The 21,119-nt window shown below is 42.0% G+C and overlaps 1 protein-coding gene across 7 annotated transcripts in view; it reads left to right on the top strand.

Moving 5' to 3' along the window:
• The window catches only part of FMNL2 (formin like 2), a 235,233-nt gene that overhangs the window by 150,802 nt on the left and 63,312 nt on the right, over positions 1-21,119 (top strand). For all 7 annotated transcript variants that reach the window (XM_073647171.1, XM_073647168.1, XM_073647172.1 and 4 more), the window contains exons 4-6: positions 4,280-4,356; positions 7,364-7,447; positions 9,719-9,871. In XM_073647171.1, the coding sequence (XP_073503272.1) occupies positions 4,280-4,356; positions 7,364-7,447; positions 9,719-9,871 (314 nt within the window). The remainder of the gene's footprint in view (positions 1-4,279; positions 4,357-7,363; positions 7,448-9,718; positions 9,872-21,119) is intronic.

Here is a 21,119-nt window from a genome sequence, read left to right as displayed (position 1 = left end):
ATTAGCAAGTTATGACCTATCCTTCAGATAGGTTATAATTTGTTTTCAATGGACGACCCATTTAAGCTCATAGATGTAGCACCAATACCCTTTATTATGATGTGTATCATCAAAAAAGATTTTGCCAAAATTCTGAAGGCATAAAATTGTATTAAACTTTTGCAAACTTTTTATAGCTTCCCAAAATTTAGCAAGTTTTGACGTTTTTACGTCAGTTCAGTCTGGACCACCTCAGCCAACTTTTGGAAAATTGGATAGTGCTTCACGTAAAGGGGACGTGGCTGACAAATTCATCAGAATTTAGGACACAAAGTGGCGTAAGTTACGAGCCTTTAATCTGGCACCTGACAGCTGAAAGATGGGCCAAATTCATTAAAAGGCCCACTTTTTCTTGGTGAATTTGGCACATTTTTCACCAACGCACTCTTCATCAAAGTTGGTGTGCAAAATACAATTCTTGATGAATTGTGTATTTAAATGTAACCGTTTACTTACTATGTAGAAACCCCTTTATTTCTATAACACATAATATCTGAGATAATAGTATTGCTTTTGATTGATGGGTTGTAACAATCCTTTACATCGACCTACAATTTAAATATTCTGTAATAAGTTCCTAGACAGTCTTACCATCACTCGAGAGATACTTTGTGGATGTCTCTGGAAACTATTCAGCTCGTCAGTTTACATGGGGTAGGTATATAGACGATGTTCTTGATACCACTTTACTTTTGTTTAATCCCTTCTGTAAAGTATAAGGAGATCTAGGTCAACATTACACCACAACTATGTCAAGTTTGGTTGGAAAACTAGGATTTTCATTCGTATGGTTATATGTTTTAAAAGGGAAAATTGGCCGAGCGACAGAAACCCTTTTAAATTGAAGCCGGTTCCTACTTATTGAGGTGGTAAGGTGTTATTATAGTTTTCCATGACCACTAACTGCTATGGAGTTTTGAGCAATTAGTTCTAGTATTAATGTTTTTTTATGAAAACACAAGTGTAATTCTTGTGAAGTTTATATGTGGGCAGAAATCAGGCCGGACCTTTTATTAATTACGCAGTTGTAAAAAGTTAAAATTGTCAAGATGTGTAATGTCTTGACATTTCTGCGTAGTCTCACACTTGTACAAGGCGACTTAGAAAGTCTTGTTGGTAAATGCTGTGACTGCTAAGTGCCTAGATTTTATTAGTGGTTGCTCATGTGACATTAGATTTTAGCGGTCAGGTCCCACTGATTTAGTCAGATCCGCCACCAATCTAATGTAGGGACTCTAGACAGAAGACGAGGATCCATCAGGTTGGATTTTTACCGATCCGATTGTATAAGCAACACTGGATTCTTCTGGTGGTTTCTTGTCTCCCTTCTGTTGAAATAATATGTTTGGTTCGAGGGAAATCATAGGTATCATTGGATCCTGCGGACCACCGATATAGACCCTATCTAAAAGAGAATATCAAAGTAATATTCACTCTTGCGATGTCAATTTGGTAGGGTCTCTACTAGTGATGAGCGAGTATGCTCGGTTAACCCTTTCGGCGAGTATGCTCGGGCGAGTACCGAGTATCTTCAGCATGCTCAGTGATATGTTTGAATCACTCCCATGTGCATGATTTGCGACTGTTTGACAGCTTTAATACATGTGACGAATGCTTAAGAAACAAGCATTCCTCACAAGTATTAAAGCTGTCAAACAGTCGCAAATCATGCACACGGGAGTGATTCAAACAAATCACCGAGCACGAGCACGCTGAGGATACTCGGTACTCGCCCGAGCATACTCGCCGAAAGGGTTAACCGAACATACTCGCTCATCACTAGTCTCTACCAGGATCCCCTAGAGTTGTACATGTGGGTCACCATTGTCACTACAGGTTCTCCTCCAGAGAGAGATTATGATATAGTCACCACCATCCACATCTTCAGGGAACACTAACCAGACATCTGCCGTTTTATGGCCACTCTGACTTTCTGCATTAAGGTTTGGAATGACCTGACTGGCTAACTGTAGATCTGGAATGATTTCACGTTGCACATATTTACCTGATATCAACCTTTTTAGTTAAAGACCCCATCCCCCATACAAATTAGCTGAAAATGGCCAAAGTTACCAATTTCAGTGGGACTGGCCGATCATCTGATGTGTATGGGGCCTTCCGAACCTCTCCTATAAATGGTGTAGAGGGGAAGAAGGTTCGGGCCATAACAATTTCCAAGTCGATCTTTTTTTTTCAGGGTACTGTCTCTTCTCTTTCGTTGGAAAACACGTGAACGCTCAACCAAGCTCTCATTTGTATGGTGCATCCTGGACAGATAGATGTCTGTTTTGGTGTTCGCCAACCGTTATCTTGTGTGTATGGCCAACCAATAAGTTCCATTAAAGTTTTTACTTTGTAATCCTGCTTATCTTTGTAATGATTTGTAAGTGGATTAAAATACTTTACCTGGTTTCCAGCGCCGCTCTGGTCCTCTTCTGGACCACATGACCACTATGCGGCTTTGCAGGCTCACAGCGTCCACTGAATGGAGCCAGTGTAAGTCTATGATCCACAGAACGAAGATACATACACTTACACGGAGAAAACGTCTTACTCTCCACGCTCCACACATAAGCCTTGTCTGAGTTGGCTAGTCTGTTTTCAGGTCACGTGGGTCCCATAGACAATGAATGCTGCTCCGGTCGCGCGTTTTGTTTTGTTCATTGTCTAAGAGACTGAGGAAGAGCACTAAATACTTGACTTGTCTTCATGAATCCTATAGACAATGAGTGGAGCTTCAGCTACGCATGCATGCTGATGTTTCGCTCATTGTCCAAGGGACTGATGGATATCGCTAAATCCTTGGCTTATTTTCATGAGTCCCATGAACAGGGCTTCGGCCGCGCCTGTGAGCTCTCGTTCTGTTCATTGTCTAAGAGACTGATGGAGATAGCTAAGTACTTGCAGTTTTGCAGTTTGTCTTTGTGAATCCTACAGGCATTGAGTTGAGCTTTGGAAGCACATGTCTGCTGCTATTTCATTAAATGTCCAAGGAACTGATAGAAATAGCTAAGTCCTTGGCTTGTTTTTGTGAGTCCCATAGACAATGAGTGGGGCTCCTGTTGTGCATGCGCGCTCTTGTTCTGTTCATTGTGTAAGGGACTGATGAATATAACTAAGTACTTGTCTTGTCTTTGTGAATCCTATAGACAATGAGTGGAGCTTCGGCCGTGCATGCCTGCTGTTTCATTCATTATTTTCGTGAGTACTATGAGTGGACCTCTGGATGCGCATGCATGCTCTTGTTCTGTTCATTGTCTAAGGGACTGATGGAGATAGCAAAGTACTTGGCTTGTCTTTGTGAATCCTGTAGACAATGAGTGGAGTTTTAGCCGCTCATGCGTGCTATTGTTCTGTTGATTGTATAAGGGACTGTTGGAGATAGCAAAGTACTGGGCTTGTCTTTGTGAATGTTATAGACAATGAGTGGATCTTCAACTTTGCATGCATGCTGCTGTTTCATTAATTTTCTAAGGAACTGATGAAGTTTGCTAAGCTCTTGGCTTGTTTTGGTGAATCCCATAGACAATGAGTGGAGCTTCGGCTGCACTTGCGCGCTCTTGTTTTGTTCATTGTGTAAGGGACTGCTGGATATAGCTAAGTACTTGACTTGTCTTTGTGAATCCTATAGACAATGAGTGGAGCTTCAACTGCATGTGCATGCTACTGTTTCATTCATTTTCTAAGGGACTGATGGATATAGCTAAGTTCTTGGCTTGTTTTTGTGAGTCCCATAGACAATGAGTGGAGCTCCGGCCGCACTTGCGCGCTTTTGTTTTGTTCATTGTCTAAGGGACTGATGGATATAGCTAAGTACTTGGCTTGTCTTCGTGAATCCTATAGAGAATGAGTGGAGTTTCAACTGCACATGCATACTGCTGTTTCATTCATTGTCTAAGGGACTGATGGAGTTTGCTAAGTTCTTGGCTTGTTTTTGTAATTCCCATAGACAATGAGTGGAGCTCCGGCCGCACATGCGCACTCTTGTCCTGTTCATTGTCTAGGGGACTGATGGATAATATAGCGAAGTACTTGGATTGCCTTTGTGAGTTCCTTAAACAATTAATGGAGCACTGGTTGCACCTGCGCAGCTGGTGCACCTTTCATACGGAGGAAGGGGGGGGGGGGATAACTGTGGATAGGTGATAACTTTTAATCATTCAGTCCTTAAAATTAGAAACTCCACCCAATTCCATCAGTCAGCTGCAAATCTCACTCTTCTCATCTTCTTTTTCTTCAGAAGTTTCGGAGGCGAGTCCAGGAGTCCACTCAGGTCCTACGAGAACTGGAAATCTCTTTGAGAACAAACCACATAGGGTAAGAAAATATACCATTTTTTTCTTTCTATTTTTTTGATTGACAGATTTGACATTTCCTGCAATTAAATGTACTTTGGAGGAGAAGTCTGCTCTTGTTTTACTGCCTCTGCTGTCTGCAGGCTGTGGATATGCATCTGCCGTATACCTAATAATTACATCTATTAGGTTTTATAAGGCATTATGAGCAGTGGTTTGATGTTGCCAGATTGGTGAGCTAAGCAGTTTTCAATGCCAAAGAGAGAAGGAGATTGGATTTGGATGCCCGCTCAAGCCTGGTTATGTTACCCATTTGTGAGCGGTTTTCTATAAGCGAGAACATTATAAATTTAGTGAAATGGAAAAACCACGTCTTCAAATAAAGTTACTTTTAGCTAAAAACCACAAAGTTTAGTCTACTCTTTCCATACAAATGATCAGGCTGTTGCAAGTACGATCCAGTCATCATTACTGTTCATAGGTTACCGGCCACTCACTAAAATGCAATTATTAAAAAGGAAAAGTCTATATAATAAGAGTCCTGTGACCACCTCATTCCATATCTGGTTCCTTCTTGATGATTAACTTAGCACCTGTAGTAACAAAACCAAATACTGCAAATTTAGGGATGTCGTTTTTTCTTGGATGGTTCGTTAAAGGAATTGTCCAGAAAGAAAAAAAAAAGGTATCTGGAAATTTGACAGAAATTGCACTATTGGTTATTGGTTGTTATTTTAGGTTATCCCTAATTAAGTAAATAAGGTCAGAGCTGCAATACCAGATATAGACTATGGGCAGGGGTGGCGCTGTTTTGAGAAAAAAATAAAAAATAAATTCACTCTATTGTTGTCCTAACATCTAATAGGATAAGCATGATACTTGTCTACTATAGTGACCCAATCATTACACCTCAACAGTTTAAGGATACTGTGTCTTGAATCCCGTAGAACCCTTAAAGAGGACCTGTCACTTGTCATCAATATATAATTTCTTATACATGGAGTAAATGCCACTTTTCTTCTGAATCCGACATTGTTTTTCTTTTCTTCCTACGCCTCTCCGTTCCTGAGATATGGCCTCCTCCTCCCTATATATAAATCTGATCTTGTTAACCAAGAGGGCGTGATCCTTATGAATGCTGTCACAGTAGTTTTGAGGACCACGCCCCCTTGGTTAACAAAATTTAATTTAGATATGAGGAAGAGGAGGCCATATTTCGGGAACGGATGGGCCCGGGAACAAAAGAAAAGCAACGCCGGATTCCGGAGAACAGGGGCATTTACACCAGCTGAAACAATTAAATATGAATTAATTAAATATTAATATTAATAAATATTAATGGCAAATAAATAAGCCTCCTTAAAGGGGTATTCTCATCTTGAAAGGGAATTGCATATCACTCGGATATGCCACCACTTCATGATTGATGGGGCTCTAATGATCCTCAGAATAAATGGGATGAAATGCTAATTTAGCACTGAATCCCTTTTAATGTCTTCTCATTCAGCGCTGGCACCTTGGCCTCCTGGTTGTGCAGGGAACTGTTGCAGCTATTTGGCAGTTCTCCTGTACCTGTGCACTACGGCCCCTTCAGTTTCAGGAATGATGGGGGCCCAAGAGATCTGACCGATCATCTCCAAAGTTAGGGCATATCCTAGAGATATGCTGTCTTTGTACTAGATGAGAATGTCCCCTTAATGAACAGCGGGCATTGGTGGTATATAAATGGTAAGTCTTAAAGGGAGTTGTCTACTACTAGGACAATACCTTCTAATTCCTCATGTGGGTTGTCTATTACTAGGACAACCCCTTCTCATTCCTCATGTTTGGCCCCGTTAAAATATAAACACCTATACTCATATCCGGTATCAGTGCCGTTCCAGCGGTGTCGGCACATACATTCCCGGGGCTCACATGACGTTACGTCACACGAGCTCTGCTCCCAATCGGTGCCGACATCACTGTCCCCGCCTTTGGACAAATCGATCATCTAGAGGGAGTCAGAGAACAGCCGCAGCCCTGACTTCCTGTTGATGTTCAATACGTCCAATGGAGGGGACAGTGAAGCCGGCACTGATTGTGCGCAGGGCTCGTGTGACGTAACGTCATGTGAGCCCCGGGAATGTATATGCCGACACCGCTGGAACGGCGCTGGCACCAGAGGTGAATATACGTGTTTTTATTTTAACAGGGCCAAACTTGACAAATGCCAAGGAGTTTTCCTAGTAGTGGCCAACCCCTTTAAAGGAGGATCCGGGATTATCCAATAAGAACAACCCTTTTAATTAATGTAAGACCACCGCAGCGGAAGCCGGAGTGTCGTGTTTAGGCTATACTTGACATCTGCTCTGTCTATGGTATATTTTTCTATCTCACCACACTTTTTTGGGCACTTAGAAATTAAGAATAATATCAGAATCCGGCTACTTTTAATTATTCATGAAAGTAAATTATTCAGTGTCCCTTATCTCCTGCCTAATTGCAAATCTACATATTCACTCCCCCCTCAATAATACCGTAATACCTAACTTCAGTGAACCAAAGGCAAAAAAATAAAGTCTATATATAAAGCGTACATATAAAAATAAAGTATGAAACAGCAATAAAGAAAGCATATTTTGGATATTAATAAGCAGGATGTGTGGTGATGTCCGCTGATCTGTGATACTCCTCAGCTAATGAGTTAAAGCACTTTATGGGTCCTTCGCTGGTATTTATAGCCGGGCACTGCCAGGCAGCAAAGCAAAAATTTTGGACAAAATGCAAACTTTGAACTGTATAAAAGACATTTTTTCTCAGTACATCAGAATTCAGCCGTTCTTTGGCCTTCTTCTCATAGATACGCCATTCAAGGGCTGATGAAAAATTTCCATAGTCCCGAATTTTTGGTGTAACTGCAGCTGTCCAGACCTACTCTATTATTGTGCATGATGAATTGGACATTATTCTATATTTTTAGGTGTTACATTCCAATTTTGCAGTAAATTTCTAACAGAAGTGATTAATGATGATTTTTTTTTTTTGGACAGATGGGTGAGAGAATTTTTGAATGAAGAGAACAAGGGTCTGGATGTCCTTGTGGAATACCTCTCTTTTGCACAATACGCGGTCACGTGAGTAGCATATCTATCCTCAACGCTACTTGTACCTTATAAATGCTGGACATACAACTACTATGGTGCCCGGCATACTTGTCAGCCTAGCTTCTTCTGGCTCTGCACAGGGCTCCAAGACGATATTAAAGGGGTATTTTCAAGTTTGAATGGTATCCCCTATCCCCATGTTATGGGCTAACTTTCCAATTGCTGAAGGTCCGACTGCTGCAGCGCCCAGCTATCCAGAGAACCTGTAGCTCTGAAGAGCCCTGGTTGAATTGAGTTGGAGGTCAATCATGCTCGTTGCTTCTCCTTTCACACTTTATGGGAGTGAGGTCTTCAAATTGAGGAACATTTCACTGGCGAGGAAGACACAGCTCTGATGTAGTCTGGACTTTTCTGTAAAGAAACAAGACTGAAGAAGAATCAATGCCTTTGAAATGTGGTGCTGCAGAAGGATGTTATCAATACCATGGATGGCAAGAAGAACAAACAAATCAATTTTGGAACAAATCAAGCCAGACATGTCACTCCAAGCAAGGATCACCAAGCTACGACTTGCCTACTTTGTACACCTCATACAAAGAGAGGAATCACTGGAGAAGGACATCATGGATGGAAGAATAGAAGGCGAAGAAGAAGATCAGCAACCCAATGGCTTGATGCAATCAAGATAATTGTGGAGAAGACCCTGGTGGACCTATCTAGCCTTACATAAGATTGATCTTCCTACAGAGCATTCATCCATCAAGTGGCCATGGCTCGAGATCGAGCCGAAAGTTGTTAAATAATAATAGACTCAGCAATCTTCGGCACTCAACTTAGAATCATTGGCACGGCAGTGCGCATGATCGGCCTCCACTTCAACAGCTAAGGCTCTCAGGATCACTGGGTGTCCCAGTGTTTCAACGCTCCCCAACAATCGAAAACTTATCCTCTATCATCCAGATAGCGGATAACCTTCAAACTTGAGAATATCCCTTAGGGGTAGACATGGCAAGAGAGTCTTTCAATCTTTCTTCTCTGCCTTGGAAACAAAAAGTTTTGGGCTTAAGGTATTAGAATGGATGGTTATGGGTTATAGTGTTCTTTCTGCCAAGAGGTCCCCCTCTCGAATTTGCATTAGCCACCTACTTTCATTGGCATCTTTTATTGTCTTACTTTCTGCAATAAATAAATTTTTTTTCATTGGAGTGCCAATTCACATACTTTCGCCTTACCCCCGCTGGGGTCCCTGTGTAGAAATTCCTCAACACGGAGCTTTATTTTAGGGACCTTCGGTATGATTACTAGTCATCCACATACGTAATACCTGATTCCTGATTAGTAATATTTTTTTGGATCTGTTTTTTTGCATTTTAGACTGTCAAGAAATTTTACACTTATTTGCTACTAAATTATCCAATTTCTCATCTGATTTTAAAATGAATATTCCTAAATGAAATATATTTCTTATTCTTTCTTCTAGAATACAATTTTGGCAGCATTTCTTACATTATTCACTTTTCCCAAAAAACTGTCATGATGGAAAAATTCCATCTTAATAGAATTACTAACATTTGGAAATGGCAGACGGCACAAAGGGCCTCTTGTGTGCTGGTAATTGCGTATGAGTAAACACGACCTGACGTGCCATTTCTTGGTCACTGGGACTGAGGCACAATTAACGAAAATCTAATAAAGTTCTGTGTTTTATCTAATTTATCTGTTGCCCTCTCTTCCTTGTAAGAGAGAGAGAAGGAGCAAGTCCTCGTATCCTCTTAAGTTCAGACAGTTGTCGCGGCCAAAGATCGTTGTTTGCCGTGACAACATTACAGCACAGTGCAAGTGAAAGGGGTTTCATTGTGACCCCCAAAGTTTCACAGCCACAACAAGCAAGTTGCAAAAAATCTAACTGATTTTGACCTTTTTGTAACTTGCTTGTCGTGGTACCTTGTGGGTCCCAATGCAACCCCATTTATTTGCATTATTCTACAGAATACTGCAATCTTTGGCCAAAGTGGCATGGCCAAAGTCCCCATGCAGCCCCAGCCTAAAGGATGAAAAAATTAAGCTGAGATTGCATTGAAAAGCCATTAACGTATTCAAATTTCCTACACCCAGTTTATGGGAGGGCATCATCAGTCATCCAACAACTCCTCATATCTTAGTCTCCTGAGCCCCTGCGAGTATTACTTGCACCAATAGTGTTTATTGCTGCTGATTTTTTTTTTTATGAAGTTGTCAAAAGTGATAGAATGAAAAACGTTTCTTTGATGTCTGACTTCTTCATTTTTTATTTACGCTCAGATTTGACTTTGAAAGTCTGGAAAATAATGTAGAAAACAATGTCGATAAATCGAAACATTGGAGTCGTTCAATCGAAGACCTACACAGAGGAAGCAACCTACCGTCACCTGTTGGAAATAGTATTACACGCTCGGGCAGACATTCTACCTTACGGTATGTAGTAGTAGTGTTGTTGTTTGTCATCATTGGAGTCCAAGATTCATTAGGTCTGGTGGAAGTTAAGTTCACAATTTTATCACTTTACCAGAACCCGCCCCTAGATTGGTTCACTAAGAACTATGAGTGATCCATAGAGTTTATCCATTCATGACTTTGGGTATTTAGAAATGATTGAGGGGTTTCCTCTTTTCAGGACCCAACCTTATCAGCCACAATAGAGGATTGAGAGAACTGGGCATGGCCGTGAATTACATCTTCTTTCTGAACCTCATGCCAGTGACATAGTGTGGGGGGCTACCCTGGGCACGAAATTCTGTGGGGGTACAAATTATCTGCCAGTTCGATTAACTTTCAATGACAATACAATATCAGTTCCTCCTACTTTGATTTATCAATTTTTTCATTTTTTCCCGTGACCAAGCTCTTTTCAGCCACCATCTTGTCTTCATTGTACTATGTAGACAATGTAGAGGATTAGTAGTCCTTTTCAATTACCCCATTGATCAAGTGCTTCATTCTTTGATGATCACGGGTTAATTCTCCAGTTCTTAGCATCCAATGACTAATGTCTCCATGCCCTGGTGTCATGTGGTTTAGTGTTCTAAAGTTGACCATATATTTTTAGATTATTGTTTGCCAAACCTGCCAATTTTGGTGAGATTGGCTAACCATCTAATGTACTGTAAATGAGGGTCTTCTGAGAATAAAGATCAGGCTGTTGAATTTTAACATATCTAATTATTTTGTTTTCTGGAGATTTAAGTTGTCATCATAGGTGTCGGGCAGTTTAGTACTACCAGCCCCGGAGTCTATTGTTTTAGCCTTGGTGGATTTGAGGCCTAATCATTGGTGTCTGATGGTTTCGTATTACCAGCCTGGTACTAGTGGTTTAGCCTTGGTGGATTAGAGGTCTAGTCCCTGGTGTCTGGTGGATTAGTACTCCTAGCCCTGATGATTATTGCCCTTGCTGGCTTAGAGACCTAGTCCCTGGTGTCTGGTGGTTTAGTACTATCAGCCCTGGTGATTATTGCCCTTGGTGGTTTAGAGACCCAGTCCCTGGTGTCTAGTGGGTTAGTTCTCCTAGCCCTGGTACTGGTGGTTTAGCCTTGGTGAATTAGAGACCTAGTCTCTGGTGTCTGGTAGTTTAGTACTCCTAGCCCTGATGATTATTGGTTTAGGCTTAGTGGCTTAGAGACCTAGTCCCTGGTGTCTAGTGGGTTAGTACTCCTAGCCCTGGTACTGGTGGTTTAGGCTTAGTGGATTAGAGACCTAGTCCCTCGTGTCTAGTGGGTTAGTACTCCTAGCCCTGGTACTGGTGGTTTAGCCTTGGTGGCTTAGAGACCTAGTCCCTGGTGTCTAGTGGTTTAGTAATCCTAGCCCTGGCGATTATTGGTTTAGCCTTGGTGGCTTAGAGACACAGTCCCTGGTGTCTCGTGGTTTAGTACTCCTAGCCCTGGTACTGGTAGTTTAGCCTTAGTGGATTAGAGACCTAGTCCCTGGTGTCTGGTGGTTTAGTAACCCTAGCCATGGTACTGGTGGTTGAGCCTTGGTGGATTAGAGGCCTAGTCTCTTGTGTGTGGTGGTTAAGTACTACCAGCCTTGGTACTTGTGGTTTAGCATCAGTGGATTGGAGGTATAGTCCCTGGTGTCTGACGGTTTAGTACTACTAGCTTTGGTACTAGTTGTTTTCCCTTGGTGGATTAGAGGCTTAATCCATTGTTGCTGGTGATTTAGTACTACCAGCCTCACTGACTATTGGTTTAGCCCTGGTGGATTAGAGGCTAATCCTTGTTGTCTGGTGGTTTAGTACTACTAGTTTTGGTACTGATGGTTTTTCCTTGGTGGATTTGAGGTCTAGTTCCAGGTACCTGGTGGTATAGTACTACTAGCTTTGGTACTGATGTTTTTTCCTTGGTGTATTATAGGCTAGTCCCTGGTGTCTGGTGGTTTAGTACTATCAGCCTCGGAAACTATTGGTTTATCCCTTGTGTACTAGAGGTTAGTCCCTGGTGGTTTAGTACTATCAGCCTCACTGACTATTGGTTTAGCCCTGGTGGATTAGATGGTAATCCTAGGTGTCTGGTGGTTTAGTACTACTAGCTTTGGTACAGATGGTTTTTCCTTGGTGGATTAGAGGCTAGTCCCTGGCGTCTGGTGGTTTTTCAGCCACAGTCTCGGATGTGCAGCATTTTATTTCCCTTCGAGCTCTCCTGTAATGACAGAGGAGACAACTGTAGAGGCAGGGAAGACATGGGTCCCTAAATCACTTATAATGGCTCTTCCTTAGGACCAGTGTTAGCATTTTCTTGAATATATTGAATATATCACCTTTATTTCAATACATTTTATTATCTGTTGGTGAATACCGGGGTCACATACTTATTTTTTCAGTCTGCAAAAAAAGACGCCCCTGACTCCAACACGTCTTACAACTTGAAGAGACGACACGTGCCGAACAGTCTGCGTTACGATGGCGAATGGCCACCTAAGTGTAAAATCAATAGTTCTGTCCAAGTGTTTGGTGATATATGGACACACAGTATTGAGAGGATATTGCTTCGCTTCTATAAAGAGCGGAGCCGTATAGATCAGCGGATGATTAACAGCCGCGGCTCACGCTCCACTCACTACATGCGTCAGACGCCAACATTACTTTATGGATTGTGAGCGGCTTTTAAAAGGAAAGTGTCAGAGAAAGCAAATTGTTTATTAATGTCTGGGAGCGGGAAATGATAAAACGTCTTGGGCAGGGGACATAATAACATGATTACGGACCGAAGGTCATCGGCGAATCTGTGCACAAATTACCATCTGCATGTTGCTCTTCCGTCATGTTAGAAAATCAAGGTTTTTCACTTGCAGCAGGTTACATGGGGGTAAGGGTCCATCGTTTGGGGGGCACGTCCCTATATGACAATGATATGCTAAGGATCGCTTAGGTTCCTATAGGGCAAAATACCATTTTTTAACCCCTTATAAACGCAGCAAATTTTAGTTTTTGCATTTACCGTAATTTTTTTCCCTCCTCTTTTAAGAGCCATAACTTTTTTTTTATTTTTCCCTCATCATTGCCGTAGAAAGGCTTTTTTTTCTTTCTGCAGGATGAGTTGTAATTTCGATTGACACAATTCACATTACCATATAATGTACTGAAAAAAGGTTAAAAAAAAATCTCAAATGCGATGCAATGATGAAAAAAATGCAATTCCGTCAGTGTTTTTAGGTTGCATTTTTATGGCGTTCAGAGATTCTCCAGGGCAGTACCACTACGGCGATACCAAATTTGTATATTTTATTTTTTATTATTATTTTAGCGGCATCAAAAAATTTTAAATGATTTGCGCCAGATCGGAGCCCTTCCCGTGATTGCGCCATATAAGTTAAACTGATGTTACAAGACTGCACGGATCGGAATTAGCCCCAGTTTCCCGCTATTAGAGGTGCCAGCTGTGTAACACAGCTGGCACCGGCCCTGTATGGGTGTCACGGGTGTGTCAGAGGTGATGAAAAGCCCCATATAAGTACGTGTTCTACCTGTTAAAAAACAAGGATAAAATGCAGATGTGAAAAAATGCACGCCTGAATAAGGTCTAAAAATAATCTGAAATGTCAGGACCACTATGGGATCAAGCTGGAAGTGTCTTCATTTTTTTATTCTGGACCGCTCAGCTTGCAGAAAAAAACCCGGTCATATGAAAAGCCCCATATAAGTGCGTGTTCTACCTGTTACAAACAAGGATAAAGCGCGTATGTGAAAAACAGACGTCTGAATGAAGCCTAAAAATAATTTGAAATGTCAGGACCACTATGGGATTTCTACTATAGATGTATTGGTTGGATATTGTAGAAATGTTTCATCATGGGGGGATCTTGTCACCCTTACTGTTCCCACTAATAAATTTGAGGTCTAGAAACAGGCAGGTTGGGAATTATGGGGACCCAATGGTAGAACCCTCAAGAATCCCATCTTCATAGGAGGAAAACCCCTGTAAAAAGTGACTATTTTTAACTTTGCCCCAGTTCTCTATTATACCATTTTTCCCTCCCGCATTTCCTGTTTAAAATGATAGGATTCAATATACCGAAGTCCGAAACGCCAAAAGTTTGTTGTATATTTAAACTGACGGCACAACTTTCCAGCGAAGTCCTTTTTTTTTTTTCCCGTCGTGAGGGATGGATGGGAATCGGTCCCACCTTCTGTGCGCTAGACTTATTAAAATGTTTAATTCAAGAGTCTATTTCAGCGCTGATGTATTTCAGAAATGGGAAGTCATTTATCAGACACATCAGCGGTTTCCCATGGGTAATAAAGGTGGTTGAATCCGTGCTGCCTTGTAGTTACTTGTCTTGCAAGAGTCGACATGGAAACTACATATGACGAGTTTATGATTTATGATTAAAGAAATACTGCTGAATGATGGCAGCTTCATTAACTGGGACGGTATTTTTTTGGGCATTTATTTTGCAGTATTTAATTGTCCGCCCTCAAACACGAAATTGATTTTGTAATCAAGAGAAATAACAAAAAAAAAAATGGCATGATAATTTTTGGACTTAAATGCATGTAATTGGGGCTAAAAATAATTTTTGGGGAATTTTAAAAATGTTGCCTTCTATAGCCTTTGTCAGTCAGCCCTGCTATGACTGTTTGAGTTTGTAACTCTTTTATCTGTCTTTTTTCTGAGTTCCTCTCAGCTGATTTATGACCACAGACCACATCAAAGTTGATCGTGCAGGAAAGCAAAGAACCGGTAAATTCCAAATGATGGAAAATTATTAATGAAACGAAATTGAAAAAATTATTATTTTTAGCTCCAAATAAATACATTTAAGGGAAATAAAATAGTCTCCAAAGTTGGACCACCTATTGAAGCCCCAACACCAGAACTTCTACAGGAAAACTCAATTGGGGGAGGGGTTTATGGAAACTCAGCCCCTATCCAGACTGGGACACCCTAAAAATTTCCCAAAATTTGGGATATTCCCAACAAATAAGAGATTGTTGGCAACTATAATTACGGTTTGTTTATTTCTCCAAGCCCCTCTGGTTGATCCAGTGTCTGTGTGAGGGGAGAAATGAGAACAGTTGTCATGAAGTCCAACCACAAAGGAGCTTGGACATTATCCATATTCACCCATCTGTGGAGCTATGGACTTTATAATTGGGGTCAATACAGTTCTCTTGCAGACTGCAGCAGGTTTTCTTCAGTATGCATGTCCCAGAATACAAGGCATCAGTGTTCAGCACATTGTATTATTTCAGCTAAGCTGTTAGACTATGTGCACACTCCGTTTTTTGACACTTTCAAGAACAATTATTTTTTTTGTCAGCAGAAACCGCTTCTGTAAACGCCTTTTTTTTGGAAGAGTTTTTGAAGAAGTTTTTTGCTTCCTGAACAACTTTTGAAAACTTTTGTAAACTTTTTTTTTTCTCCTGGAGCATTTTTTTTAATTTTTTTGCAACCTTTTGATTGAACAGTGCCTAGTTTGGAGAGGTTAACTTCATGATCTGCATGCACTTTCTTTTTTTTTCCCACTAGACATTTCTCAAACCTCTGCAGGGAAAAAAAACAGCTAAAAAAACCCCCTCATATTAACAGCAAAGTGCAATGAACTTGAAGAGTTAAAATTTTTGCGAAACCCCCCCCCCCTCGTACTCCAAATTGAATTTGCACTCTGAGTCTTTTTTTGCTGAGTTTTGGAGGCGGAAACTGAGCAGTAAACCAAGTTTTAAGCATTTTGAGTTTTCGAGGAGCATTTGGAGTTTCATCAAATTTTCTATTAAAAAAAGAAACCCTCAAAAAACTTTAGAGTGCACATACCCATGTGGGTGTGCTTTGATAGACACTACCTATGATTAGTTAGAGCATAACAGAATTATGAATGCAGCTCCGGATGTGAATGGAGGAGAGTTTGATGGACTGTCAAAAATGGCATCCTTTACCGTGTCCCCTTGTAACTTACTCAGTGACCTTCCCAGGCAGAACATACAGCTTTTATCTAGTATACGGCTGGCGGAAGCAGAGGACGTGTTGTAGGACTAGCAGCCCCAGGCTTGACTGTCTGCAGCCTTCATATACATGAAGCAGTGACTCGGGGCGGTTGTGATTCCAGCTATTCGTTCCTCCACTATGAATAGTGGCGTTATTGCTGCTGGGTCCCGGCAGTCAGGAAATGTGTGTCATGCAGAGTCATTACCGAGTGATCAGATTGGCACGATGCACTGTAGACTATTGCCATGAAATGTCATTAAAACCCTCTTTGTCTAAACGAGCGATAAGCTCGCCTGCGATTACAGTATATATTGATACTGCGGCCATTATAGCTTCCACAGGAGTGAATGAGATTAAAATCTCTTTGTTCTTCTGACCTCTATTTGCAAAAGACGTTTCCTACCGGCAGTTTTCATGTCCCTCTCCTGAGGATTTATACCATGCATTGCCATTACGAAGATCTGTGGTATAAACAGTTGTGATCTGCAGATATATTGCATTGCCTGTACTATATATAGGATATTACATATTATGCATGATCCATATGACCATATTACGTTAAGTCTCTAATTAATTCTCCTTTAAGGGACTGTTATTTGCATAATTGGCATATTTTGCTGACTGGCATCCAGGAGGGGGTGAGCTTTGTGGCGTGTGGACAGTGCAATGGGAAATTCTCCAAAGTGGCCATACCCCTCTTCTTGCACATGCCCTTTGTGCCTATCCACATTTCAGTCTCAGCCTTCCCAGGACTCCAAGCACCAAGAAACCTCTTAGAATTTCTGGGAGATAAGGGTCTGTTCAGTTATCATCTGTTTGTAACGGAACAAAAACAGATGCTCTCTTAGATTTCTGCTTTTGTTCAATTTGTAATGGATCCATTTTTTACTAGAGGTGTCAATGCCAGCCTTCTGGCCATGCTTGGTGTTTAAAAAACGGATCCATTAAAGGGGTTGTCCAGACTCGGGACAGTGTGCGCTGTCAGGATTTTCCGGTGCTGTCGGTGAGACCAATCGATTTGCCTACTTCCGGCCACATTCCAACTAGACTTCACATGTACTAAGCAAGGCCGCACACGTCTAGTCGGCATGTGAGCACATGCATGCATATCGCATATTTGTGGTCACGCGCCTGCCTGAACCATCCTGACTGCGCGCTGTGAGGATTCACAAGTGTGCAGTCACATAGAATGACTGCAGACTTGATCCCCAAGACTGGAAAACCCCTTTAATGGATGTCATCGCAGATGAGCATCCTTTATGATTCACGTCCGAGAGACTTCAGTGTTAAAAAAAAATTAGATCCAGTTTCTATCCCTTTTTTGGGGAGGCGGACAAAAAAGGTTGTGGAGACCACATTTCTAAATCCAGCAGAGATCCAAGGGGTAACGTTTCTCCTTTCGGAGAGTGACATGTCAAGGCTGACATGCCGAGTTGAGGAGACTTTTAAGCCGCAATGCTCCTCTGGGAAATATGCAAATTGTCTTTTCAGAGAAGAATAGGACTAGAACTCTAGTGCCAACTATAGGAAGTAGCGATCCTAAAAGTCAACATTGACTCTCTAATGAGCCTTGTCACATAATTTAGAATTAAAGCCAAAATCTCAATTTACAGGCACTGTGGATTGCGGTCACACAGAAGACATTTTATGATATTTCCGTCCCCATTCAAATTAATGGATTCGAAAAATGGATGATTAGATTTCTGTTTTTGTCATCCCAAACCGAATGCAAAAATGGAGAAAACTACTGGACTTGTGAACAAAGCCATAGGTGCAATTTCATGGGATCTAGGAGATTTGCTTACCCTTCCATGTGTCCAAAATTTCTCCTAAAGTTTCTAAAAAAGTTGACAAGTTTGATGATTTGGGCGCTGTGTAGTGGTATATCTTCACTTTAAAGAGCTGTTCTGACGTATGTTTTAGTAAATGATTGTATCTTCCATAATATAATCTAATAATAATATAACAATTCTGGAGCATCTTTTCTCATAACTCTGCATTGTGCCGTTTTCTCTGTTATCCCTCATAGAAGTTTCTGAATAAATTGATAACTGTGTGTCAATACTTGGGGGAGTGTCCCCGGCAAGCTCTCACATTGTCCAATCAGTGTGGAGAATGCCAAACTAGGGACACACCCCTTTGATAGCTTGAAAAGTACAACCTAGTTGTCAATTTATTTGCAGATTTTCAGAAGGAATAACAGAGGGACGGCACAATGCAGATTTATAAGAAAAGGATGCTCCGGAATTGTGCTTTCATTGGGCATTTACTAAAACAGATATATGAGGAGTGGTGAGATGTCCCTTTACGGCGGTGTTCATATTTGTGTTGTAGCTTCCGTTTATAGTAGAAGCCATGATGCCGTGCCTGACACCCAAAATGACTTATAATTGACAACTTGTATCCGAGAGAAATTATATATTTCAAGGAATGCATAGAGGTTCATATCCCATCTCCACCTCATCAGTTATAAAGTGATGCCTGTCGATATGCCTGCTGAGATGCCTGTCGATATGCCTGCTGAGATGCCTGTCGATATGCCTGTCGAGATGCCTGTCGATATGCCTGCCGATATGCCTGTTGATATGCCTGCAGATATGCCTGTTGATATGCCTGTCGATATGCCTGTCGATATGCCTGCCGATATGCCTGCCGATATGCCTGCCGATATGCCTGCCGATATGCCTGCCGATATGCCTGTCGATATGCCTGTCGATATGCCTGCAGATATGCCTGTTGATATGCCTGCCGGTATGCCTACCAATATGCCTGTCGATATGCCTGTCGATATGCCTGCCGATATGCCTGCCGATATGCCTGCAGATATGCCTGCAGATATGCCTGTTGATATGCCTGCCGGTATGCCTACCAATATGCCTGTCGATATGCCTGTCGATATGCCTGTCGATATGCCTGCCGATATGCCTGCCGGTATGCCTGTATATGCCTGACGATATGCCTGCCGATATGCCTGTATATGCCTGACGATATGCCTGTCGATATGCCCCACCATTAGTGTTGAGCGATACCTTCCGATATCAGGAAATATTGTATCGGATTGGATCGGGCCGATACCCAAAAAGTATCGGATATCGCCGATTCCGATACCGGAAACCAATGCAAGTCAATGGGACACAAATATCGGAATGAAAATAAACCCTTTCTTTCCTTGTAGGTTAATTCTACATGAAGTAAAACAACTAAGAATAATGTAGAATGACATGAAAAGCCGGCAATTCATCAGCGGCATTCACCGGTACCCGACAATTTACAACAGAAAGAATAGAGCTTCACACATAGATTAGATAGATAGAAACATGTCAGTCACATATATATGAAGTACAGTGACAGTGTTGCTTACTGTACTTGTCATTTAGTGTAAAGGATTTATTAAAAAAAATATTAGTGTTTTCGTGCACCGTCTCTTTAAAAAAGCCGGCCGGCAATTCAGCAGCGGTACCCGACAATTAATAACAGACAGAATAGAGCTTCACACATAGATTAGATAGATAGAAACATGTCAGCCACATATATAAGAAGTACAGTGACAGTGTTGCTTACTGTACTTGTCATTTAGTGTTAAAATAAAGGATTTATTTAAAAAAAAAATTGGCGTGGGGTTCCCCTTAATTTTAGGCTCTAGCGGAGGTTAAGCAGACAGCTGGGGCAAATGTTTGAAGCCTGGGAAGGGGGTACTAATATCAGCCCCCAGCTGAATACCTAGCCTTTACTAGCTATTAAAATGGGGGAACCCCCCAAAAAAAATGACGTGGGGTCCCCCCTAATTTAATAGCTAGCAAAGGCAAGGCAGACAGCTGGGGGCTGATATTAATAGCCCAGGAAGGGAGCCATGAATATTGGCCCCCTCCCAGGCTAGAAACACCAGCCGTCAGCCGCCCCAGAAATGGCGCATCCATAGGATGCGCCAATTCTGGCACTTAGCCTCGCTCTTCCACGCTGCCCTGGTGCGGTGGCAGGGGGTAATAGGGTTGGGGTTGATGTCAGCTTATAATGCCAGCTGACATCAAGCCCAGGTTAGTAATGGAGAGGCGTCTATAAGACACCCCCATTACTAACCCCATAGTCAAAGTTAAAAGAAAACACAAACACCCAGAATAAAGTCCTTTAATTGAAATAAAGACACAATTCTTTATTGTTCTAAATTAAACCATACTTACCATCACGCCCATTCCAGCTGAAGCCAACGATCTCCTGCAATAAAAGTAAAATAATAAAGCAACCTCATCCTTACCTTTCCATGGTTCCCACGACAGCTTCAGCTCTGCTACATCGAGATGACAGGCTGGACCGCAGCAGAACGCTGCCATCCAGCCTGTCATCCCGCAGACACTGAGAAGCGCAGGCATGCTTGCGCTCCTCAGTGTCTCTCTGTGACGTCATCCAGATGAGCCGAGTTCATGTCCAATGAACTCAGCTCACCTCATGCACGTCACTGACAGCGTGGGAAAATTCTCACGCTGAAGTGCTGAGTGCAGGAGAATTTTCCCACGCTGTCAGTGACGTACATGAGGTGAGCTGAGTTCATTGGACATGACCTCGGCTCATCTGGATGCCATCACAGCCAGACACTGAGGAGTGGAAGTATGCCTGCGCTTCTCAGTGTCTGCGGGATGACAGGATGGATGGCAGCGTTCTGCTGCGGTCCAGCCTGTCATATCGATGTAGCAGAGCTGGAGCCGTCGTGGGAGCCATGGAAAGGTAAGGATGAGGTTGCTTTATTATTTTACTTTTATTGCAGGAGATCGTTGGCTTCAGCTGGAATGGGCGTGATGGTAAGTATGGTTTAATTTAGAACAATAAAGAATTGTGTGTTTATTTCAATTAAAGGACTTTTTTCTGGGTGTTGTGCTTTTTTAAATACTTTACTAGAAATTCATGGTGGTCATGTCTAATATTGGCGTGACCCCATGAATTTCGGGCTTAGGGCCAGCTGATAATGCCAAGCTGGCCTTAACCCCTTTATTACCCAGTGAGCCACCGCACCAGGGCCCTGGATGAGTTGGGTACAGCGCCAGAAGATGGCGCTTCTATGAACGCGCCATTTTCTGGGGCGGCTGCGGACTGCAATTTGCAGCGGGGGTGGCCCAGAAAGCTTGGGTCTCCCTGCGCTGCAGATTCCAGCCCCCAGCTGCCTAGTTGTATCTGGCTGGGCACAAAAATAGGGCGAAGCCCCACGCATTTTTTTTTTTAATTATTTCATGAAATTCATGGAATAATTAAGAAAAAAA

The sequence above is a fragment of the Phyllobates terribilis genome, unplaced genomic scaffold (assembly GCF_046119375.1).
Source record: "Phyllobates terribilis strain yellow unplaced genomic scaffold, ASM4611937v1 Scaffold_9__5_contigs__length_417890890, whole genome shotgun sequence".
Taxonomy (NCBI): domain Eukaryota; kingdom Metazoa; phylum Chordata; class Amphibia; order Anura; family Dendrobatidae; genus Phyllobates; species Phyllobates terribilis.
The sequence above is the reverse complement of the archived record's forward strand: the minus strand, read 5'-3'. Positions and strand labels throughout refer to the sequence as shown.